The 26,259-nt window shown below is 39.3% G+C and overlaps 3 protein-coding genes across 4 annotated transcripts in view; 1 reads left to right on the top strand and 2 right to left on the bottom strand.

Annotated features, from left to right (window-relative positions):
* Window positions 1-26,259, top strand: part of ifngr1 (interferon gamma receptor 1) — a 136,702-nt gene that overhangs the window by 97,344 nt on the left and 13,099 nt on the right. The gene's annotated exons all lie outside the window — the stretch shown is intronic.
* LOC146517548 (uncharacterized) lies at window positions 237-6,925 on the bottom strand. Its single transcript, XM_085164163.1, has 5 exons — window positions 6,616-6,925; window positions 6,021-6,341; window positions 5,147-5,239; window positions 3,413-3,508; window positions 237-2,432 (listed from the first exon to the last, which is right to left on the bottom strand). Exons 1-5 carry the CDS (start codon window positions 6,698-6,700, stop codon window positions 2,350-2,352), a joined length of 678 nt encoding a protein of 225 aa, XP_085020289.1. The 5' UTR covers window positions 6,701-6,925; the 3' UTR covers window positions 237-2,349.
* LOC146517547 (uncharacterized) lies at window positions 6,207-26,158 on the bottom strand. 2 transcript variants are annotated; one of them, XR_014874743.1, is made up of 7 exons: window positions 25,608-26,158; window positions 22,641-22,991; window positions 22,430-22,507; window positions 22,228-22,320; window positions 9,239-9,325; window positions 7,778-8,876; window positions 6,207-6,338 (listed from the first exon to the last, which is right to left on the bottom strand). XR_014874743.1 is itself a non-coding variant. In XM_085164162.1 (5 exons), the coding sequence occupies exons 1-5, from the start codon at window positions 25,657-25,659 to the stop codon at window positions 18,104-18,106; spliced, it is 711 nt and encodes a 236-aa protein (XP_085020288.1). In that variant the 5' UTR covers window positions 25,660-26,158; the 3' UTR covers window positions 17,206-18,103. The 2 variants fall into 2 exon arrangements, 1 of the variants encoding a protein (XP_085020288.1); XM_085164162.1 differs by lacking the exons at window positions 6,207-6,338; window positions 7,778-8,876; window positions 9,239-9,325 and adding an exon at window positions 17,206-18,240.

Raw genomic sequence — 26,259 nt, 5'->3', positions numbered from 1 at the left:
TTACGGAGGATGTTACGTCAATGTTACGCGGCCCAGTCGGTGGCGGGAGTTTGAACACAGAGTACTTTTTTGGCGCAAAGTTCCCGGGAACTTATACGTGTCCAAATGCTGGCATATTTACCTGTTTCTCCAAAATAATTTACGTTATGGAAATAATCGGAGTAAACTATTTTAACTACCATATCACTGCACTAAAACAATAACACAAAGCATTAATAATATATAAAGCATATAAATATATATTTTTAATACATAAAATATTTTTGGGACATTACTACAAAGACACATTTTGCTCCTGATCTGCCATGGCCGTTTTATTGTTGCCTTATTCAGAACTGAAGATAAGTGTTGACTATCTTATATCCTTTAGTTAAAGTGGGGAACGGTGGTTAGCACTATTTTCATATAAGGAGGTTGGGTTTGAATCCAAGCCTTTCTTTGTGGAGTTAGCATGTTGTCCCTGTGTCTGCAGGTTTTTTTGTGTTGTTGTTTTTTTTAATACACTCACCTTTTTTTTACTGCCTGTGTGTTTATATACCTCTGGAATATGTTGTTCGGTTTTGTCTTCTCTCTCCCATTGCTAGTTTATCATCCCTGTTCTCCCCTTTTTTATGTCTTTGCCTTCACTCTTAACTTGTTATGGCAGATAAACTCCTCCCCGAGTCTGGTTTTGCTGGATGCCAAATACCTTCCGATTGTCATTTTCCCTCAACTGGACTCTTTACCTCACAGTAAAACAAACCCCAAGGCAGCTTTTGTTGTGAAATTAAAAAAAGAAAGAAAAAAAACCCCTACAACACCAAATAGAAAAGCCTGATAAAATGAATACAACATGAAGCCACAAACAACTCCATAAGAGCAAAAAGACAAATTGTACACATTTAAAATAAAGGATTAAAAGGGTTAATAAAATAACGAGCTCAGGTGTTTATCTAAATAAACACCAGTACTGTGGGACGAGGTTCTGTTAGATTGAAGATTAGCAACAATTCATTTGTTTTTGAAGAATGCGGACATTGTTACAAGTGTCTCGCTTATAAAGCACAAATAAAACAAACACATCCCAACAATTTCTGTAAGATTTTAAATGAATTAGAGAAACAGATGAAGGAGGCCAGTGCTCGACTTTCACTACAGACTGTAGGACTGATGGAAACTGCCTGGTTTTACTGCAGCTTTTAGCCATCAGTGAACAACTCCAGTAATTGGGCAACAGAACTGTTTTGCATTCAGTCTTGTCAACAAAAGATAACTGCACCCATGCCAAACATTTAGCATGCTTACTCATCAAAAGACTCATGGCCCCTCATTCAATAAAAAGTCATACATGTATATGCAGCGAGCAGTGCGCATACTGAAAATAACCAGACATTATAAATGTGTGAGTAGCTTCATTGATTTTCCCCAATCTTGAGCGAGTGAAGTGACGTTCAGGTTTCATCAGCAAGTCAAGTTGTGTCATTCAGTATCATGTTTATTGATTTAATCATCACACAGTCACCTCTCACTCACACACATACTATCATCCATCTGTTTCTGTGTTAATGTTTTACAGAGCGATGAAAAGTAACATTTATAAAACATTCATAAATACAAACTTATTCATTCACATTTTCTTTACATTATTGCTCTAGGAAATGTCATTTCACACACACTATAGGCCAGCCTCCCAAAGTCTCAATGTACAAAATATATAAACATAAATGACAGAAAGCAGTATGTGCAAATCCAATGAACCCACATATTCACAACAGAACATAAACAGAAGTTTAAACTGAGAAAGTGTCATTTTCAGAACAACATTAGCTCATTTTGACTTTGATGGAAGCAGCAAAATGTAGGACCGATAGATGTGACAGCAATATGGAAATCATAGGTGACATGTGAGTAGAGTTCAAGTTTTCAGAAAATTTGAACTCTGACCTTAACCTCCCACATGTGTGAACATGATTATTTTGGGTTGTCTAGACTACAGTTACTCAATTTGCTGTACAAGGCCTGATATCAGATTCTCAGAAACTACATCAGGTTTGTTTTTACATTCAGCAGGTCTCAATCAGTCCAAATAACAAAGACAAATTAAAAATTCATGAAATGAGAGTTTGGGTCTTAGGAGGTTAAGGACAAGGTCAGAGATTCAAACTCATCTTAGAGGCACCTCTGGTATTACTTTGTCATCGTGACTCATCATGTGTTGTGTTCACATGTAATACCTCATTTACAGCCAAGAGCTTGTGTTTTCCTTACACACATAAAAGAATTTTTTAAAGTTGAAACATTTGACACGCATTCTATAATAAACCCACATCTTATGGGCAGCACATGAGATTTGTTAATCACTGCATTCTGCTAAATTTCATAAGATGGTTTAATTTTCAGTGGGATCATCATTTGGTGGCTGGATCCTCCTCTGCACCGTTTCACAAATCCCTCTGCAAAAAACAAAGACTTTTTATGGTTGAACATGAAGTTCATTAAGGTTATTTTTGTTCCTCTAAAAGTTGATTCTGTTCATCTGGATGTAGCGTTTTCTGGGAGAAACGTTTCATCACTCATCCAAGTGACTTCTTCAGTCTCAGCTGACTGCAGGTTTCCCCAAATCTTATAAACAGTACATTTGCATAATGACTGAAACCAGCCCACTGAGGGAACAATGGGCTGGGAGGTCAGTTCGTTAATCTTAATTATGCAAATTCTCATGACCATTGATCAACAACCACCGACCAGAACCCACTGATCAAAGCCCACTGATCAATGGCCATGAGTACCATTCACAGAGAGCTGGGGAATGGCTGCAATCACAGCATTGTAAGATGGTGAAAGATGAACCCTTAGGCCCCCTCCTCGATTCAGAGATGGTCTTTCCATGTACTGTTTATAAGATTGGGGAAACCTGCAGTCAGCTGAGACTGTTTCTCCCACTGAAAACGCTTTTGGAGATTTACTTTCCTGGAATATTGAGAATGCATCAAGACAAAGTTTTGTTTTGTTTGTTTTTTAAATTAAGAAACCTAAACAAAAGTTTTACTAGACAGAAAAAAAAAAAAAAAAAAAAAAAAAACACTACATTAATTATTTTCATGGTGAAAATGTAAATATATAGTAATGATTATAACACATTCTACATTTTTGCAGGCGGTCTGCCCACACGTGGCCTTAAAGACCTTTCTTAAAAATTCCTGGCTGTCACCATGTTTATATCACAGTATGAGGATCCTACAGCACACTGAAAACGATGGCAGAGATAAAGTCTGGATCCAAAAACAAGCAAGCATGATTTTATTTAGGAACATTTATATGACCTTTGATTTAAGCTCAATGAAGAGTTGCATCAAGTTTCATTATCATCCAGCTTGCTGACAAAAGTAATGCCTAACTGAGAGGTTAACCGTTAGACTGACCACCAACTTACCGAGCTTTCCAAGCAATCCCAGAACAAGAACAATCAAGAAGAGAAGAGCGACGCTGCAAGAAAGAGCAATCCCAATGATGGGCATCATGTCACCACCTAGAAGTCAGAAATTGAAAACAAGGGTCAGTTTATTCCAACATCATTCTTTAATATATCCACATGACAAACTAAGTCCTGCGGTGAAGGAAAGATCAAACCACAGATGCTCTCACTGGTCAGGATTTGAGATTTCCGTCACTTCTGCCTTGACTCTAAGAGTTCAGATTACCACGCGTGACGTGGATACCTCAATTTAAATTAGGTCATTTTTAACATTTTTTTTTAAATGCACTTAACTCAATTATGCTGCATTTTGGACCTGGTTTAATCAACCACACGAATGTCATGTACTGATCCTGGGCTTCAGTATTTTTCTAACCGTCTGATGTTTGAAGTTTAAAAATCAGCCACAAGTTATAATGCCTGGGAATGAACTAATCATTTGATTCAGGTGTGTTGACCCAGGGTGATATCAAACCTGCATGAGGCCAGGAGTTCCCCACCCCTGGTTTAGAGCAAAAAGTGAGAAAACCTAAGAGCGTGGTTCATTTTCACCCAGTAGTTTATTTGTATAGCACAATTCAACAACAAGGTGATTCAAAGTGCTTTACAGAGACATTAAAATACAAAAACAAATAAAAAGCATGATTTAAAATGAAAAAAAAGGAACAGTAGATAAAATCGATAGTTAAAATGTAAGTTTTGAAATTTAAACCTAAAAATAAAACAGTGTGGATTTGGCGTTTTATTCAAATGCAGCTGAGAACAGGTGAGTCTTCAACCTGGATTTAAATAAACTGAGTGTTTCAGCTGATCTGAGGCTTTCTGGGAGTTTGTTCCAGATATATGGAGCATAAAAGCTGAATGCGGCTTCTCCGTGTCTGGTTCTGACTCTGGGAGCTGATAAAAGACCGGATCCAGATGACCTGAGGGATCTGGAAGGTTCATACTGGGTCAGGAGGTCACTGATGTACTTTGGGTCTAAACCATTCAGAGCTTTATAGACCAGCATCAGAACTTTAAAGTCTATCCTCTGGTGGACAGGCAGCCAGTGTAAAGACCTCCGAGCTGGACTGATGTGGTCCACTTTCTTGCTCTTAGTGAGGACTCAAGCAGCAGAGCTCTGAATGAGCTGTAGTTGTCTGATTATTTTTAGGTAGACCTGTAAAGATGCTGTTACAGTAATCGAGCCTACTAAAGATACATGCATGGACTAGTTTTTCCAGATCCTGTTGAGACATCAGATCTAATATTCTTGAGGTGATAGTAAGCTGATTTTGTTATTGTCTTAATGTGTTTTTCTAAGTTTAGGTCTGCGTCCATCACTACACCCAAACTTCTCGCCTGGTTTGTGGTTTTTAGGTGTATAGATTGAAGTTCTCTGGGGACCTGTAATCGTTTTTCTTTGGCACCAAAGACTATTACTTCAGTTTTGTTTCTGTTTAGCTGGAGAAAACTGTGGCACAACCAGTCTTTAATTTCCTTAATGCACTCAAGCAATCTCACATTTTGTGAAATCACATGAGGAAAAAGAACAGCTTCATCACTGATGTGTGTATGCAGAGCCTGCTATTATGCATACTGTTTCACTGTCATGATTTAATGGATACTTAAAAGAAGTGAGCAATCACGCAAAGGTTCTTGAAGGTTGTGTTTCAACCAAAATCCTCTGGAGAAGAGCTCAGAGTAACTTACGTGGACCGACTTTCTCCACCGTCGTGTTGAGAGGAGCTCCAGTTGTGCTGAAACCATCCTGCCCCTTTGGCTTTTTCAGTTTGTCTTTGGTTACTGTTTAAAAAAAGAGAGAGAGACGTTCTCGTTAGCAATGGTCCCCAACCTTTTGTGCGTCATGGACCGGTTTATGTCCGGCCTTTAAGGTGTTGCAGATAAATACAACAAAAATAAAACCAGTACTAGTACCAAAAAAGGACGATTTCTTCATAACCCAGGGAAACAGAGTCATCAATAAAAACGATTTAAGTAAAAAAAAAAACAAAACAAAAAAAAAAACATAAAAACCATAAATGTCACACCGAGCCTCAACTCTCACGGACGAGTACTGGTCTATGGCCCGGGGGTTGTTGACCGCTGGTCATTAGGATTCACACCACATTAACATATCTGGAGCTGTGCTGTGTCCAGGTTCAAGTCTTATATGTTGGGGTCGGGACATGAAACAACTTGTTCAGGCTTGTCTATGACCTGCACTCACTGCCTGCTGTCCCATTTTAGACACGCACCCCTTTTGTGAGATTTGGATGCATCCCATTACTAACATGTACTCGAGCCTCAAGCTGTGGTAAATCAGGACTATACGCCTGACCAATCACGTTGCTGGAAAGTCATCACAGCAACAGGTTTGCATTACAGACAAATCCACAATTAGACTACTTTCATGTTTACACACACACACAAAATGTGGATACAAATCATTTTTAGTTTTAAATCATGTTATTCTATGTTTGTGTTTCCCCAAGTGGAAGATCATTTTATATCATTAAGTGGATTTCTTCATTACATTCATGTCAAGTACATCGGACAACACATCATCTATTACTCAGGTCCTTACCATTAAGTTGAACACTACACTTGATCCCGAGGTCCATAACGAAGCCTGTGTATTGTCCACTGTGGGACATCTGTACTGAGGGGATCCACAGTGTCAGATTCCCTCTGTTCAGGTCTTCACGTCTGACTGCTGCATTCATCTCTGCATTATGTGACTCCTGTTGGTGTCGATAGGCGTAGACGACCACACTCGGGTTGGTTCTTGACCAGTCCACGGTGAACGCAGACAGGTTGACAGGGGGAACCACATAAAACGGGAGGGTGACATCATCACCTTCCTTTGCTTCAATTTCCGTAACTGGGCAAATGGCTCGATGTTCTTCTGAGGAGAAAAACACAACTTGAGTACCTTTGAATTAAGATCACGATCTCATACCTTAAAACAGCAGTTGTTTCAGCTGAATACTGCTCCTGGACCCGTTTTATACTTGAACACAGAAGTTATGTGCTGTCCCCAGAGAATAATCAGCGAGTTTGCTCAGGTCACACACACCAAATGTCGTTTCCTAAAAACAACAAGTGAAGAGCCTGCCCTGCTAATGCTCGTACCCACGAGCTAAACAGCTAGCAAAGTGTAAAGTGTAAAGTAAAGTTACCCTTCAGAGCTCCATCAGATGACGGAAAACACACAACTATGCATGATATGAGTAGGAGGTCGCGTGGGGCGACAGAAAATCTCATCTTGTTTCACAAACCGGTAGAGCGCGCGACTTCATTCAAGATCACGCAGCCGGCAAAAGGAAGTGACGCCAGCAGTACGCGCAGCAACAGTAACTAACTTTTACAGTCTTCCAGGACGTGCCGTTTTCACACTGACCCATCAGCTCTCTCCTAAAAGATAACCGGAACAATAACTGACCCCACTCAGCCGCTTACTTCCAACATCCCGCTTTTGTGTGTAGGAGTCTTTCAAAACAGTATACACCGTATACACAGTACAAAAGTCTTGAGCCACCAAACATTTCTTTTTGGTACGTCAGCTGCCGATTGTGTGGTTGTACTGCACTGCTAATGTGTCTGGGATCACTGCCATGCTAAGTCAGATGGATCCAAAGCAGTCAGCGCCTTTCTGCCACTTCTTTTGTTCTTCATTTGTCCAGTTGCAAGGACACACTGCACAGCATGATGAGATGATGGCACTGTTAATTAATACGTCTTTGAGAATGGCCTCGTCGGTACAATCACGCCTGGTAAAGAACCCAGCGTCCAAAATGTTTTTTGAAAGACCTTCAGAGACACTTAAAATAAAACTATTGCTCAAGATGACTTAATACATTTACAACAAAATCCAGATACTTGGGGGCAAAAGAATCCAAAACTTGTGGATCGGTTTGTGACTTTCTGCACAATGCTATACATCAGTGCAAAAACCAAACAATCTGTTCTCAGCTGAATAAAGTATATTCAAAAGACCAATTTTATCTTCTGACCTGATCCACTCGACATCTCAAACCTTTAGAGAATACTTACTGAATAACCTGGCAGAGTCTTCACTGTCATCATTACTGGAGAAGCTACCACATGAGGCTTTGATAACAGTTTAAAATGCTGACCGCAAAAGTTCACAAATTAAGAAACTCTGATTCCCTCGCAAATATTTATTTGTCTCCTCGCCATCAAAATATCATATTTTAAACAAAAAAAATTCAAGTAATACATGCAACCAATTAAACACAAGAAGCATGCAGGAACATTGCAGATTTACATTTACAAAAATAACTCTCACATTTAGGTGGAAAATAATTAAAAACACGTTACCCAGAGCACGCCGAAGAACAACTCTCCCTCCATGTTACACGAACACATGACAAAGCTCCTCCCCCGACTTCCTCGTTCTAGCTGAATTTCGCGCCTTTTAGAAAGACTCCGAACGCTTATTGGCTGACTGTGGCGCGTACTTACGTCGTGGTGGACGTACTTTTTGGCGGAATTTTTTTCAAAGAACTTTATTTAAAACACGATTGGACAAACTGACCATATGCTTCTTTAAGCAGTTTCCCGTTCACGAAAAAAAAAAAACATTACGCAAATCCACCGCGCTGGTGTACAGAGAAAAAAACTACAATCTTAAAAACATTATGGAGGACGCTGTATATTCAACCAACACTTATACATCATGATTTTTAGCAGAAGTATACTTTCAGATTGTTTGATTGTTTGTTCTGCCTCTGACCAGTAAGTCACTCAGTGATTGTTCCCAGATCTGTAAACATTTAATTTACTTAAAAGACATCAAGGCCAAATTGTTGAACAGAGGGACAATGTAGTTAAAACAAGAAAGAATAAAATGAGTTAAAATATTACAAGACAACCATATATAAAGGAAGCATACGCTTATATAGAATAGAATGCCTTTATTGTCACTATACAGATGTACAATGAGATACAGAGCATCTACTCAGTGCAAACATGTGTGTGTGTGTGTGGGGGGGGGGGCACAGTTTATGCATATACTTATATACATAAATGGCTATACAAGCATATATGTGCACACACATATTAACAGACACACACACACACACTATTCCAATATGAAATACAATAACACAGATCAAATATGAGTCTCTAAATGGGAACAAGGATGAGCTTTTAGAACCGCTTAAAACGATCCAACGTAATTAATTTGAATTAAGTTGTGCTTAAACCAGCTGTAACGTAATGAGAGCAGCTTGAGAATCTAAAATCATTTTGATTACTCAGCCAATCAGAGACAAGCACAACACTGTACTTCACTCATTTCTCAAGAAGCCTTGTTCTTGTCGTCTTTCAGTGTTGAATTCTCCAAAGACTGAAGTTCAACGTGGTTTGAACGGTCTACTCCTCGTTTCTGCCCTTTCAGCTCCCCCAACGCATTGCCCTTGATAAACACGCAAACATGGAAAGACGCACTTGTAATAATTTATGCAAAATGGAGTAAAAATGAGGAAAAAAAGCATAAAAGAAACTTAAGTTGTCTTCAGACATTTCAAGTTGAACAATAAAAGTTTGTGTGTTTGGCTTATGTGTTTTATTTACATTGTTCGTGTGCTCTTCACTCATTTAATATCAGTGTAATGTATAATTTTGCTCTTATTCTCTGCTTCCTGTTTCAGTGCGTTTTCCTCTGGTATCCACGACAGATTTTCATCATAATCAAACACCAGACTTGCCAGCAGTAATCTCCAAACAAAGGTTTAACTATTAAAACACAAATTCTTGCACTAAAGTTGATCAACTTACGGATCGTTACGCGTTTCTTCAGACAAAATCCAACGACAATCAGGAGACAGATGATACCAACAGGAAGGAGAACGGCAAGAAGTTTATCTGAAAGAATCAGAAATTAAAAGGCAAATTAATGTGATGCCACTCATGAATTATTATTACATTTAGATCATTTTTAATTCAAATTTATTTTATAAAACCTTGTAATTACAAAGTTCGCACAGTTGTTGGGTGAAGGGAAGCTGAAATGGGTCAAGCACAGACGGCTGTGTCAGGATCTGAGACTTCTCTTCCCAATATTACTGCCTGCACACTAACAGAACTAACAGATATGCAAAGAAATTAAAAATAAATAAAATAAATAAGTAAAGCAGTTGGAACAGGACACCAAAAAATCTGCTGGTGAGGAATTTTCCAAATATCATGAATCAGTGTTGAAGCCAGTTCCTTTCACTTTCATTGTGTTGAACTGATATGTAATGGAAAAAGTATTGCAACAATGTGACTGACAACACCATGAAGATGAGTGGTGCAGTCTGGTGACTGGTGGCATGCTGACAACAGCAGTTTTTGTGAATTTTAACGTAACCTTTAAAACTTAGGTACTTTCAAACCTTGACTTCCCAAACAGGAAGCTAGCCTTCTACACGACTTCACGTGTAACCCACTTCTCTAGCTCATACACGAGTTTTCACAGAAACTGCATGCAGCCAACAATGCAAAAGTGAGTCATTTTTCAGAATATAACAATCAAACCACAAGTTTGGGGTTTGAATGAAGAGTTCGTTTATTTTTAAAGATGTTTATCATTCCAGAAAGCTGACCCCTACTCAAACACTGGGGAAGGCTCCCCCAAGGAAGTTTCCATGTTTTCTAGCAGAGTAACTGAAGCCCTGCAAAATGTTGCCTTCATCCTAACATACATTTATATTATATTAACTTCAGGCTAATATTTTGTGAGCTATAACCCTTTGAAGTACACAGGGGGTGAGGTGTATCATGCCTGGCTGCAGAGGACTCTGCTATTACGCTTGATGCATCACTTTCATGACTTAACGGGACACTTAAAAAGAAACGATTCGTCATCAGCTCAAAATGTCTGCTGTGAAGAAAAAAAAGAGGTCATTCAACATCTTTTGTCTGTATTGTGGTGAGGTCTGTATTAAGGTCTCTACCTGGTAATACAAAGCAGCCTGAGCTGTTGTGATTTCACACTATAAATAAAACTAAATTGAACTTAATAAAGTGAAAAGAAGAAAAGTTCAAAGTCACTTGCCTGGATCATTTGGCTTCAGCGTTGTGGTTGTGCTGTGGAGATTTGGAGATGTGGTTGTGCTGGACCTGACATTAATCTCTTTGGTTACTGTAAAAATAAATAAATTCTCAGTATTTGAAATATATGAGACTGTCTAAACATAATATTCTAAAGAAAATGTATATTTTAAAAAGATAGCATGTCTGATAGTGTCCTCCAAGTCCATGTTAAATTACTTTGGACAAAACAAAACAGAATAAAGTGCTATTTTAATTTATCCTTGTTAGGGTTACAAGGAGGAGCTGGAACCTATCCCAGCTACCATAGGGCAACCGGCAGGGTGCACCCTGGACATCGTGCATCGTGGACAGGTGTGCAGTCTGACACAGGACTAACAAATAAAGACCACACTCACATTCACACCTGTGGGAAAGTTATAATGATAAGTGGAAAGGATGGATTCTAATTCATTTTTGATAGAAACCTCATTTGTTTTCAGCCTATATGAGAACTCACTCCTGTCACTCTGGCAGCTAGTGAGGGGGCCTCGAGCTTTCGAGGAAAGCTAGATTGCTGTGAAACTGTGAACATCAACACAGAAAAGTACTAAACAACACAACATGAGCCAAATTCAGTCAAATTCATGCTGTTCAAGCTTCCTTTGTGACAAAATAAAAATATACAAGGACACAATGGTTCAAAGCTATAACTGTTAACATGAAATAAAGCTAAACCTCACAGCTTTTGCACTTCATATTATTAGGACTGTTTACATTTAAAGGGAAAGTCACTTTTCTGCTCTTTCCTTAACCAAATTCCAAAATCAAATATAAAAGGTACTTTTGACAAAACTTAGTATCAAACTAAACTTTGTTATTTAGAGTGTTTACCATTAAGATGAACGGTGCAAAAGGTTTTCAGTTTTGGCACAAAACACTTGTAATGTCCACTATCAGACAGGCGTGCTGAGAAGATCTGCAGGGTTAGATTTCCTCTGCTAAGGTCTCCGGGGTTCATAGTTGCTCTGCTTCTATAGCTCGCCGCCTGTGCGCCATGATTTTCGTGCCCGTGTCGCCACGAGAAGACTACATCGTTCAAGTCAGTTTGTTTCCAGTCCACGGTATAAGCAGACAGGTCAACTGACGGATCCACATAACACGGTAATGAGACATTACGACCTTCTTCTGCCTGAATCAGTGGGGATGGGCAATAGCTTTGAGGCGTTTCTGGGGAGGGAAAAAAGCAACATTTATATAATTTGACAGTCTCCAAATTACATTTGAATTCTCAATGAAATGTGTTAGTTTATTGTTCAGTAGCAGGACTTCAAGCAGTCAGATATTTATTACCCTAATAAATTTCAAAGGACCCAGAGCAGGAAGTTTTATAGACTGGCCGTCTGAAACATCACCTTCCATCTAAAGTGTAACCATAACTGCGCTCTTATTAACCGCATCAGTTCGCCATAAAGCCAACAATGATGCAAACAAAAACCACTCTGACAAAATAAGCTGATGATCATGATGCTCTACTGCCGATAACCTCGCTGACTGATTAAAAGTATCATCATGCCATTAACGGCTTTGGAAATCTTCGTCTCCCTGCTTTCTTATCAGTGTTGCGCCAAAAATTGATTTAATGTTTCCGCTGTAAACTTCAAGAGTTGAGAAGCCACAGAATTACATCACAGAAGCCATTAGGTTTTTAACACCGGTAAAAACAAATCATACTGGGCTTACAAATACATGAACAGCCTGTAGTTATCCCAGTGATGTAAAAGTAAAAGTACAAACTTGCCAGTTAAATAAGTGAGAGTTACCTGCTGAAGAAAAAACCCAAAGTAGGCACAGAGCGATTATCCGTGTGTCCATCAGGGAAGCCAAAACATTTACACTGCGGTCAGTTAAGCGCTGGTTCGTTTAAGCTAGCTGTAAACGAGCTAGCGCTTTAACGAGGATCCACCTCCCGTCCGGAGACATCATTTACCCATCTACATTTAAATGTCACTAAATGCCACTGCCAGCACAAGTTTAGGCACGTTTTTGTTTTTGTCCATCCGTTTACAAGGAATGTAATGAATCATCAGAAATTCCCTTATTGCACTGCTCAAAAGAAATTGTTTTAAATGCTCTAAAATTCTCCTTTTATATCAGCTACAAACCTCAGGATAAAGCAGTCCAAATGTACAATTGCACTGCTACATTTAGACGCTGATCGCACACGGTTTTTTTCCAACTTTGACTCACTGTGCAAACTCCCACATTGTTTTGCGTCGTGTGTGTATATCAGGTATTGCCAAGCATAAGAACCACGATTCAAATAATATTCCTAATGGTATAAATATTTCCATGGTCTAGGTACAGTATACACCCTCACAGTGGCACTCTGTCAATATCAACTCTGATATATTTCTAAATAGTGATAGCGGGTCAGGGGATAGGGTATCCAATAGCCTTCTTACTATTAGGCAACAGTCCAACAAAGTTCAGTTAAACTGCAGGAGTCACTATAACATACAGTCTGCTTCTAAATTGAAACTAAATGAAGTTCCTGGAATAAGACGTCAGAAACAGGGTGTCTGACCAGATACTTCCTCTGGATAGCATTACGTTGGCCCCTAATATCACTGTCTGGAATGTTGTGGTCATTTTTCTATCAGAGTGTTCTTCAGCATCCAATAAATCTCTCTCAAAACTCGCAATATCCTGTGTCAGAGCGATTCTGAAAAAGTAGTATACTACTACACTAGGCTGGACGGCTCATAGCAGACTTATTTACCATCCGGAAATCCTACTCACTTAAAAGATTTTGGCTAAACTAAAAGGTACAAATCTCAGCTAGAATGATTACTCATATGATAGATTATATTCTTCTAGTAGTAAAGTTAAAAAAAAGACAAAAAAAAGCGTGTTCAGTGTGTTCTCACCAATACAGCTTCAAAATCCTCCACAGAGGAGCCTTCCTGGTTGGTATGTCTGTGAAGGTTCTCAGTCATCCAGGTCATTATAGTCAAAGGAGCTTGCAAAGAAAAGCGTCTGGACTTCTTTAAGTTGCTTGAAGACGTTTCACCTCTCATCCGAGAAGCTTCTTCAGTTCTAAGGTCAAATGGTGGTCCCAGATATCCCCAGATATAAACCTAGTGGGAGTTTCCCCCCACAGAGGGACAAAAGGACCCCCCGATGATCCTATAATCGCCTGAGCCAAGGTGTGAAACTGGGTGTTGGTCCCAATCAACCAGGGTTTCGGGTGAGCTCATTGTGAAACCTGGCCCCACCTTATCATGCGAATTCCTGAGGTCAGATGGCCCAGGATGTGAGTGACCGAACGCTCGGTCTAAGGTCCATTTGACCTTAGACCTCAGTTCTAAGGTCAAATGGACTCTCCACCATTTGACCTTAGAACTGAAGAAGCTTCTCGGATGAGAGGTGAAACGTCTTCAAGTAACTTGAAGAAGTCCAGATGCTTTTCTTTGCAACTTCCTGGTTGGCTTATTCATTCTTTCTGGTGTCACCAGCAGACCTCAGCACCGTACTCATTTGAACTGAGGGAAAGAGCATCTCTATAATTTTGCTGCACGTTACAGGGTCTCCACTTTTTCCACAAAACAGAGGCCGCTCAGCCCCCCTTTTTTTTGTCTTTGTTGGTCTTCTGCTTCAGCTAATTGTCAGTGTGCACATCCAGGTACCTGTACTCCACCAGATCAACATGCTGTCCCAGGATGGACCGTCTTATAGCCATCGTCCTCAAACTGAACTTTCTCTGGTCTTGTTCTTATTCAGAAGTATCACTTCTCCTCCCACTGTGCATTTCGAAAGGCTGATTTTATATTTCACAATGCAAGAGTCAATTTAGAGTGGCCGAGTAACTGCAGGGTGAGATACTATGAAGCTGAAGTTGATAGTGCCTCCATGTTTCCCTATGTCGTCATTCAGAATTAAGAAAGATAAATACAATAATTAAACAAACCTGATAAGATTTGGAGCACCAAAGACATTTCCAAGGGCTTTTACTTTGAAATCCAGTCAGACTGACTTGAAATTAAGGTAAGATAGGTCAAACTGGGAGGGTCTTACATAATACTTAGTCCACACACACACACACACACGCCAGGACAAAAGCAGAGACGCATAGAAAATTACAACATTTTTCTCCTTAAAAATGTAATAAATTTAGAAAGAAGAAAGAAACAATTTAGAAAGCACACGTAGCACAATTGTAGCAAAATAACATTTCAACACAATTAATTATAGATACTTTATTTATATAGCACTCTTAACAAAATAAGAACCACAAAGTGCTTCACAATAATATAAAACAGATACACATAAAACAGCACAATCGAACAAACTGCACAATTCTAGTTAAAAGCCAATCTAAATGAAAGAGTCTTAAGCTGCTGTTTAAAAGAATAAAGGCAATCAAGCCAATGTAATGATGGAGGCAAAGCACTCCACAGCCTGGGGGCCACCGCTCTAAAACATCTCCTCTGGTCTTAAAATGTGTTTGTAGGGCGACCAACAGCTTTTGATCAGAGGATCTCCGGCTGCGAGAGGGAGCGTGCGGTTGTAAAAGATCAGAGATGTCGGCAGGAGCAGCGTGATTCAGAGCTTGTGAAAGCTTAAAGAGTGTCAGTATAAGTGTATAAGTATACTCTTTGAGACGATCATAACCTCACACTTGGATTAATGGGGTTTGGCCAGAGCACTCTGTCACGTCTGGAACTGGTGCCGAATGCTGCGGCACAGTTTTTAACTGGTAAAAGAAAATGTAAGCATATTACTCCGGTTCTGGCCTCCTTACACTGGCTTCCAATTAAATTTAGGATCAATTTTAAAATCCTTTTACTGGTTTTTAAATCCTTAAATGGTCTGGTACCTGAATATATATGCTGCCCCTCATTCACTCCGGTCAGCTGAGCAGGTGTTGCTCAGAGTCCCTAAATCATGGATGAAACTTAGAGACCGAGCGCTCTCTATTGTGGCCCCAAAGCTTTGGAACGATCTTCCTCTTCACATCAGGAAATCAGTGCTGGTTTTTAAATCCAGATCAAAAACTCATTTTTATTTACTGGCCTTTGTTCGGCCATGTGTTGTTTTTAAAGTGCTATATAAATAAATTATGGTATAATAGGATCGTTTAATGTGCAAACACATGACAGGGGTTTAAATGTAACTACAAAATCAGCCACTTGGGGATTGTTTGCTAGCTAGAATGACAAAATTAGTGAAAGATAAGTTTTGCTTAACCTTTTAAGCCCATCATAGAACAAGTCTTTACATTTTTTGATGCTATAGTGTCATTTTTTGGAGGATTTCAAGTTGCTAAACATACAATACATACATTACAATCACTGTGTTGCAAATTTTAATAATATGCATGCATTAAGTCCATAGTAAGGACATAAATTGCTAAAAGGTGCAAAAAACTACAAATAAATTAAAAATTATATTTTTTTAACACATTTTTCTAATAAAAGAAATTTCAGAGGTGAAAACTGTAAATGCAAAGTAGTTCCGAACCACAGGAAATTTATTTTGTATCCTCAGAATTTCATTTCTAACAAACACTAATTTTTATAAACTGCTGCAAAAACAAAAATCGATCTTGTGCACAATCTGCAACAGCATGTGCCTCAAAAATAAACTATTTCCAACTGTGCAAAGTTCTAAGTGTCACAAACTATACAGAAAGTCAAAGATGACTTTCAATAGGCTGAGTGAACTTTCTGAAAAAACCCCCCAAAAAACTACGTTTCCCACAAAATGAGGTGATAGTTCCTGCTAACAACATGATCAAGTTTATTCAAACGCAGGAAGTGCTGTGAACAGCTGATCAGATCAGCAAAACGTTTGTCTGGATAATAATAATTTTTTTGTTGTTTCTTGCACTTTTTGCAAAGCCATTAGTGGAAGGAAACTACAACCTGGGACAAGTTAAACACATGATATGGAAGTACAACTCCTGTTTTAATATGCAAAAAATTATTGCTCTAGCTTATTTGGTTGCAATTCCACCAGGATTTTAAAATAGTTAATGGGACCGTGAACACTTTCATGGGCTTAGAAGGCTTTTAAATCCCTGCTACAAAGGGCTGTTAAGTAGGGCTGCCACAAATGATTATTCTGATAGTCGACTAGTCACCGATTATTTTTGCGATTAGTCGAATAATCAGATCATGCTTATTCCACCAGGATTTTAAAATAGTTAATGGGACCGTGAACACTTTCATGGGCTTAGAAGGCTTTTAAATCCCTGCTACAAAGGGCTGTTAAGTAGGGCTGCCACAAATGATTATTCTGATAGTCGACTAGTCACCGATTATTTTTGCGATTAGTCGAATAATCAGATCAGCTTATTGCACCAGCTAATGATATAACTATCATTAGCTTTAAGTGTTTAAGGTTTGTGCTAACTAAAAATAAAGACAAGATGATAGTTTATTAAATTTTGATGAAATCTGCAGATTGTTTCAGTGGAGTTTAATAAACTCAGCCGTCTGCTCCTTGCTATCTAAAATATAACAGGATACTGGAGTAAATTCTCGAGCATCTCACACTTCTGATAATCAGTTGTCTGCTTGATGTTTATTCAGCTGTGTAAAAACTATAACTTTGATCTCAGCCAAACCGATTTACTCAGGAACAAATAAAATACTAAAAATACTACTTAGTAATAATAATAATAATACTAATAATAATAATAAATAAAATAATAATACTAAAAAAAGCCAAACAATAACATTTTTAAGTGACTTATATATCATGTTTAACCTGAGTAGTGAAAGCTGGTGGTGGGTTTGAAAACGATTTGGTGTTCTCAGCGGCTCTAGTGAGCCTTGAACCCCGGCTCGCTATCGAGCTAGTGGGTAACAGACGTCTCTGAAAACGTCGGAGCGCTTTTGAAAATATGTGGTGTCTTGATAAACTGAGCAGATATTTGAGGTTTACACAGCTACATTCTCGCCTGAAAATATGTTAAACGTTTATTTTGTGACCCAGAAAGAATAATAAGAGTAATATTAAAACTAACTAGCTGCCGCCATTGTTGGAAACTGAGCAGGGCCGCGCTATGAATTCTGGGATAGGTTGGGCCACGACCCATCCCGACCCATCCTTCAAATCTGGGGAAATGAAGGACGCATTTCTGGGCCACATTTGTCGGAGTGTTCGAATTTGGACAGTCTTCGTCGTGTGGCTGTAACGTAATCGGCCTACAAATGCGGGCACAGGAGGATGCGCTTCCTGAATTTGGAAACAGTTTCTTCTTCTTCGGGGTTTAATGACTGCTGTGCTGCCATCTTCTGTTACAGTCCGTTATTACACTCTTAAATCCTGCTACTTATTCCTGCATCTTTTGGAATCTTACAAAGCTTCAAACGACGTGTCGACTATTAAATTAGCCGTCGATGATTTTGATAGTCGACGTAATCGTGACTAGTCGACTGATCGTGGCAGCCCTACTATTAAGTAATTAGATTTTCCAAATAATTGATAAAACAATCTTACTTTTTTCTATGTTTCCAGGAAATATTTAGCTGCACCTGAGCAACTGACAGAAGGATCAGATGAATGGCCCAAATGGTGGATATTCAAAAAAGCTTCTTTTCTCTGGCCGTGATGATGAGATTATCCTTTCAGTCCGTCAGTTCCTCCTGCTGATGGTTTGAGCTGTTCCTCTTCATCTCCTTCCTTTGCTTTGTTACCTTGGGTTTCCAGCTCAGAGTCTTTCTCTTCAGTCTTCCTTTGGCACGTCTTACAAATCCCTGTGAAAACAAGAACACCAGTTAGAAACTGAAATAATGCTGTACTATCCAAAAGCACTACATACCAGCTAGCTCAACTTCAGTAACCCTACAAACGCCACACTGCTGTTTAGTTTTTTATCTTTATTTATGTGGGAAGTGACAGCAGAGGTGTATGTTTGAATTTTTCAGAAATCTCTCAGTCAGAACGTGGTATATTATATTTAACCAAAAAACAAACAAACAGTTTATCTGAAGATGGTCAGGTATAGGGACAGGCCTGAAAAATGAGTGAAAAAGCAGCCAATGATCAGACAAAAAGTAAAGAAGTGGTGCTCAAGACCACAAAAGAAAATTAAAAAAAAAATAACGATAATAAAATTAACTAAACACATAAGTAAGAAGGCAAGAAAGTCTGTCTCATTGGAACTAACGTATAAATAAATATGAGTGATTTAAGACTTTTCTAGAGCTAGAGTTTTCAAGCTGCAACATAACCATCATAGCCAAACTATCTGGAAAGTTAACCAGACGCACCCACCGACCAACAACACTTCACATGGATGGATTTTCAGAAAGCCCGGCTGATAGCCAAAGTGCCATTTATGTGTTGAGCTGAATATGCAATTTAGAAAACACCAGCTCCCATCTGTTTTATATCCATATCGTCTAATGTTTAACAGTATATGCTTATTATGGATAGCAATAGTGTCTGATTAGTGGCTGTAGCTCAGGTGGCAGAGCAGGTCAGCCACTAATCAGAAGGTCGGTGGTTCGATCCAAGGCTGCCTCCTAGCTGCATGCCAAATAACCTACTGGTGGTGGTCAGAGGGCCCGGTGGCGCCAGTGTCCGGCAGCCTCGCTTCTGTCAGTGCGCCCCAGGGCAGCTGTGGCTACAATGTAGCTGCCATCACAAGTGTGCGTTAATGGGTGGATGACTGAATGTAGTGTGAAGCACTTTGGGGTCCTTAGGGACTAGAAAAGCGCTATACAAATGCAGGCCATTTGATTAAAGGTACAGTGTGAAATCTGAAACTTCAAAGAGATTAAAAAAAATCAAATAAATAAATTTTAAACAAAATGAAAGTAAACTATGAGCACTCAGAAAATGAGCACAATTTAGCATACTATAATTTTATAAGAGATGGAAATTAGAAATGGTATCAGTGAGGGGGTGCAACCTTAATATGAATGATATTTATCTCATCATGCGCAGAACTCACAAAGAAGCCATCGCACACGCAAGAGCGTCTGGTTTGAATGTGCTGCTACAGTTTCACAGCGCAGAGAGCGCAGGAAGCTCTCTGCGCTCGGAGAGAAATCCTGCTTATGCTTTTAAATGTACTTTTGCCGTCTGGAGGCAGAGCCCAAAGGTAGACGGGGTCCTAATGTGATTGGTCGATTTGATCGACACTTGAGGTTATTGCGTTAAACTGAGTTACACTGTGACAGGGACAGAAAAGCTGTTTTATGCCGGGCTCACACTGTGCGATTATGTCAGTCGCGCGATTCAGCTCCTGCTCAAACTGTACGATTGACTCGCAGGGGTTAGAAGTTCGTAGGTCACGATGCAGGTCTCACACTATACGACCCGATGCTCGGATGCGACCCGAGTGCTCACACTGTGCGTCCATAAAATGAAGGTTATAACAGAAATTCTGTCGCTCGCTCTCCCTCTCTGTCTTTCACTCACACAGACACACACACCACCGCCATCAACTTTGCTAAATTGCTAATGAAAAACATGATCAGGCTGCTGTGATTGGGCAGCAGTGTAAATCCAACTATTTTCACGGTTGTTGTGGTCGTGATAATTTTGTGAGGCCACATCGAAAAGGCTCGGATGAGCTTTCTAAAGTTCTACAAGTGCCTCCAACGCTTGTGTCCAGATCACACGCTGCACCGCCGTGCCACTCCGTCTTTTTCGCTGACATTTGTGTTTGCGCGTGCGCAGTGTGAGAAACTGCGGTGACACCCTCACGACCAAGCGATTGATGATCGGGAGCTGGTCGTGAGGTGTTAATCGCTTCTCGTTACCCCACGTATACTACACGATGCACAATGAAGGCCAAAATCGGGCCGATCACCAAAATGGTCGCACGACTCAAAAATCGGCTCAAAATGGGCCAAAAATCGCACAGTGTGAGCCCGGCATTAAACTGTATGTGTTTAGAATTTGAAAAATAAAGGTTGCTGAATTAATCATCAACAGTTACTGTTTGTTGTACATCAGTGGAAACACTGACAACTGTCACCGGATTATTTAATGTTAATTTAATTCCAAGGTTAGTTCTGAAGCCTCTGCACTGCCGCCCCATTCATCTGTTGTACAGCATTACACAGCTTTTAAAAATCACAACGAGAAGCACACATCAAAAAACAACAACAGGAAAAATTGTTTCTTAGTCAGTCGAGTAAACGTAATTTTATAAAATGTGAAGAAATATAAAATGTGTTTATGTTGTTGCCAGTGAGGGTACTTCACTCAGTGAAACAGCTGTACACATCTGGCTCCAGAGCTCCACACACCGTGACCACAGACGGTCTGTGGGGTGGACAGCAGAGCAGGATGTGACACACTGTCTTTGGTAAGTAGCTCATTGGTCTGAACTAGTGTCTGATGAACAGTTCAGGTTGTTGCCATCATGGTGTATGAATCTAAAAGGTCATATAACTATAACACACTATGCTTGTAGCTGCTGCATGCTAGGTGTTATCTGCTTTTTACAGCTGTGGAAGAAGTACCCATCCTAAATCCTATACTTATATAAAAAAGTAATACTATAGTACATGTGCATTTGGTAAAAATACATTTTTACTGAAGTAAAAGTACAAATATTCTGCATTAAAATATACTTCAAACTCTATATAAGTGTTCAGTCATTAAAGTGTACACCACTGATGGGACTAATTCACTGAAGCTAAAAATCACACCACAATTAATTAGTTGATTTATATTTTATATGAATCTAATTCTGCTACATATGATTAGAAGTATTTGCATTTTTATAGTTATATTTTATGAATAAAGCAAAACGTTAATATAAAAGAGTTGATCTGTGCTACATATCAGTTGTGAGGATGTGTTGATGTTTTGAAAGCGCAGTTTGCTAGTTTAGCTACAGCAGTTACTTCTATTGTACTGATTTATGACGGGCTTCACTTTAATGCTGAAACTCATCTTAAAGACTTTTTGAAACGTGCAGTTACATGTTGTTACACGTGTTTCCTGCAGACTGAGCAACTTTATGTTGATTGGTTTAAACATCTTTATTTTGGCCAAACTTATAGTTGCCACATTCTGATGCACACTTTCTTTCCTGGTCCTCGTTATAAGTTAAGCTGTGTAATACTGTACAAGAGAACTTACTTTCGAATCCTCTGGTTTCTTCAGCATTAAAGTAATACAGTGACAGTTTTGCCACTGCTATGTTTTCAAAATGTTAACAAGTACGGTTTAAAACAGCGTTTCTGTCGCTGCCACAGCCTACCTCAGTTTAACACAGTAACCTGAAGTGTGCATCAAAGTGACCAATCACATTAGCACTGTGTGCTACATTGGTCTCGTTTATTCGTTTGAGCAGGATTTGCCTCTGAGTGCAGGGAGCTACTCGCCGAGTGTGAAACTATAGCAGTGTGTGCAATGCAGACTGTCTGCACGGTTGAATTTAAATGCGCTTGTGCATTTGTTATGACATAAATATCATTCCACACCTTTACATCACTTTTTGTGACTTGTCGTTCAGTAGCTGTTTGTTAGGGGTGCATTTATTAGGGGAAACAAACGAGTGCTGGTTGTTTAAAATAGCTTTGCACCATAACGGAGCTCAGCCTGTACAGCCTGTGCTGAAAAACAAACAATGAATCCTCCTGTGGTCCTTGTTTGACCAATGGACTTCAGCTGAGAAACCAGATATGTGAATCAACTTGACTGAGCGTACCAATTCAAAAGCCTGAATGCAAAAGTCAGTGATGGCTAAATTAAAAATGTAATGCTGCTTAACTCACTGTTCTTGAAGAACATCAGGAAAACAGCAGCTATGAAAAGAGCAAAGACGGGAATGAGGGCATAATGATGACGGCGGTTCTCTGGTGCAGGATCTAAAGGGAAAAGCAAAGTGTTTGTAAGGTATGCGTCTTGATTTTCTTTTCTTTTTTTTTTTCAAACAAACTTAAAAACAAAACGATGACCTCATTGTGCCAGTCTTACCTGTACCTGGCATTTCCTCTGTTGGCGTTGCTGTTGTGCTAGTGTCATTCTCCTCAGTCAAGTTTTGCTTCTCTGTCACTGTTTCAAATGAGGTAAAAACCATCAAGTTGTTTTACTTCTGTTTCTTACTTACATAACCATATACAATTCCAACATTTATTAAGTAATACCAGTAATATCAAATAATGAACAAGCTCATGAACCAACTTACCAACAACATCAAAAAAACAGGCGGCGTTTGACTTTGGGATAAACCATTTGTACTTTCCGCTATCAGACTGCTGGACTGATCGGATCTGTACAGTCATGAATCCTCTCCCCAGGTCTTCATCGATGAAGTTCATCCGGTTTCTGTATTGTTCCGGCTGTGAATCAAGATCTTCCTTTCCATTTCGACGGGTGTAGATGACACTTGCGGTGTAACTTGTGTTTCCATCGACTCGTTTCAGAACCAGAGAGCGGTCCTTCAAGTTGGTTCTCGGGGGGATTTTACACTGAAAAGTGAGATCATCACCCTCTGCTCGGCTAATCGAAGTACCAGAGTTCGAAGTTTGAAATTTTCCTGGAGAAACAAACAGTTTTAACATTAACAAAGACTGCACATACATTGTCTCCACTTTCAGGTTCATGCAGGTATATATGGTTAAAGTGGGGGTCACCAAGCTAAACGACAAATATACAGCTATCTGTTAATCTGTTTACCCAGACAGTACAAGTTGTACATACTAAGCATTTCATTTAAACACACTATTGGATTCGTTCAGGAAGTCATGCAAACTATAAGAATAGGGACAGTAAAAAATGTAACATTTTTCCCTTTTAAAAAAAGGGGGAAAAAAGAGATTCTGGCATTTTCAGTAAGCTAACCGAAGTCATGGCTGCACATTGTGACAGCTTTCACCATTAGTTCATTTGATTATTGTGTTATTGCAGGGGTGTCAAACTCAAATACACAGTGGGCCAAAATTCAAAACAGGAACAAAGTCGCGGGTTAACATTAATAATTATTGGAAAAAAAAAATCTTCCTCCAGATATAAGAATGAATCTTTTCTTATGGACTCAAACAAGTTTTGCTGAAAAACTAAATATGGAACAAGCAAAGCTTAATACTAAACAATATATATATTAGCTGTATAATTACCAGTAGGCCAGCTCTAATAGTAATTTGGTATGGCTTCACGGGCCAAATGTAATAGACTATGTGCACGTTAGCATATGCTACTTCCGGTGCGGAAACTCCTGTGGGGAGCTTTGTTTCCGGTGTCCTATTCGCACCTTGTTTACAGTCCAAAACAAGTTAAGCAAATGAATGAATCAAGCGGCGATTTACATTTCTATAGATGTCTCGGGCATTTACCCAATATATCTGTAAATGATGTTCATCGACTTGTCGATATTTTTCCCCGCGCCTCAGGGCAAAAGAGAAAATGTTATATTTCTCAGCTGTCCCTCGTTTATCGCGGGTGTTATGTTCTAAAAATAACCAGCGATAGGTGAAATCAAGCAGGCAATTTTATTTTTTGACGGTGCAAAACGTTTTGTGGACATCGTGGACATACAGTACTACACTTCAGAGTCACACTGCTAGCGATCGATGCAGTGATTCTGTACTGTACAGGAGACGTCACGGAGGAGATCGTCTGCAGCGATTAGGACGCAGGACACAATGTGACGTAAAAATAAGCATGCAAACTTGCACTAAAAAAATCTGTGAAACAGCGAGGTGAAAGGTGAACCGCGTTATAGTGAGGGACCGCTGTAATTTTGAAGGTAAGTTACAACATACCCTTCGTAAATACTACTGTATAGAAACTGTTACCAGCAATCATTCATTTTTTGTGTGCCTTTTTTTCATGGTTTGTTAACATGCTGTGTAGGTGTGTACTTGACGAGCTGATATCAACATAACGGGGGAAACGTTTAACTATTGTTCACCTGTAGTTTGAATGCTGAACATTTGCCTGTTTAGATCATAAGACCAGTCACTATACAGAGATGTGCTTCTGAATGTGGACGATGTGTCTTCTGCTGCAGTGATGCAGTTCTGCTTGTGTTGAGTGATGTAAACAACTGATTGATCTAAACGCTTTAAACGTCAATCATTAGATTTTTTATGACACAACAGCGGTGAGTGTTCCCACCTTCTGCTCTTTGTAACTTAATGCAATTTCGAGTTTTGGACATGATTTTGGAGTATATCTTCGCAGTAGTGATTGACCGCAAAGTAAAATGTACAACCCCACATCCCGTCTCAAACCAGGAAGTTAGCATTTTCTTGTGCACATGGTCTATTAGGCTGCGGGCTAAATTTGGCCCATGGGCCCGAGTTTGACACCTGTGTGTTATTTGATTATACAAGTTGTCAAAAGCAATATTTTGAATCACAGCCCAAGACTTCAAATAGCTTTTTTGTTGACAGAGTTTACAAACTTCCTAACAGTTTTCTATCATTGTACACAGCACGTTCCTCATAATCTTTTTCTTTTCTAAACGAGGATCTTTTCAGAAACTTTTGTTTGTTTTGTGCCAGACTCTTTATATCACGATTATTTCACACACTTGTGAGTAAACCATACAAATGACAAACCTGCGGCAGTTCACTCATGAAATGTGAGGAATGCAAAACAATCAAGAACGTGCTTACTTGGGTATTTATTGTACGGTGTACCACATCAAATATACAATTAGTATAAAATCTTCCAAGTTAAAAGAAAGAAGCTAGACATAAAGATTTCACCAAATTTGGAAAGAAGAGTTTCTGATTTCATCCTAAACTGGTAATACAAGCAACCTAGGTAGCCACAACACAATAACAACAATCGTTTAGCGTTTGCTAAACGATTGTTTAGCGCCTTAAAATTGACATTTGTGGCGTTATGCTGGGTTTACTACACTGTATATACACATCTGGTCTCAGTTCAAAAGAAAAACTAAGTTCAAAACTAAAAAAGCAGCTAGCTAAACAGAGCACAGGTACCTGTTGCTCTGTTAGCCTTAGCTTTCAACGAGTCGAGTGAGGTGGGGAGAGTTTAAATAGCACACAAATCAATTAAAACGCAGTAATACTATTTTAAAGGGTTCGTGAAACCCAAAGTAGTGTTGCTACATTAGGCTCAAAACAGAAAAATAACCGTGTCCGCGTAGCTTCCAAAGTGACGTACTTTTAGATGCACTTACCGGTGTGAAGCAACGCGAAAATTAAAGCCAAAACGAGCGTTTGTTTGAACATAGTTAAATTTGTTCAACCAGGATACGAAAACTTTACTTCAATACGGGCTCGGTTGGAGTGATATCCGGAACCTTCTCTCATAGGTTATTTCACGTCTTCAGTGTTCCCGCGAAACATTCATAGGGTAATGGAGGCGGGTAAGTTGAGAGGGCCAATGGGCGGCTGTCAAATGGTTGACAGGGAAGTGTGTGTTTGCCACGCATGCGTAAAAACAACGCAGTACAGTGTTGCCAACTTAGCGACTTTGTCGCTATATTCAGCGAGTTTTCAGACCCCCTAAAAAAAGACGTGAAAGCGCATATCGCTTTTACTCTCAACAAGCAGCGGGTGCTGTAACGCAGTCAGTTCTTCTTTTACTCTTTTACTCTTATGCTGTTTTGTGGATCACAAGGTTTAAAACTACTTATAAACACACACACACACACACACACACACACACACAAAGTAACTCCACCAGAATGCCTATTTCGGGTCACTTTTGCCGGTCCAAGCCCGGGTAAAGGAGCAGGGTTGGAATTGTGACATTAAAAAAAAACAATAATTGCTAAAATAAATTTAATTTGTAGTTCTAAATAAACTCTAAGTGCATTTAGGACGTTT

This window comes from Neolamprologus multifasciatus, chromosome 6, assembly GCF_963576455.1.
Source record: "Neolamprologus multifasciatus chromosome 6, fNeoMul1.2, whole genome shotgun sequence".
Taxonomy (NCBI): Eukaryota; Metazoa; Chordata; class Actinopteri; order Cichliformes; family Cichlidae; genus Neolamprologus; species Neolamprologus multifasciatus.
The sequence above is the reverse complement of the archived record's forward strand: the minus strand, read 5'-3'. Positions and strand labels throughout refer to the sequence as shown.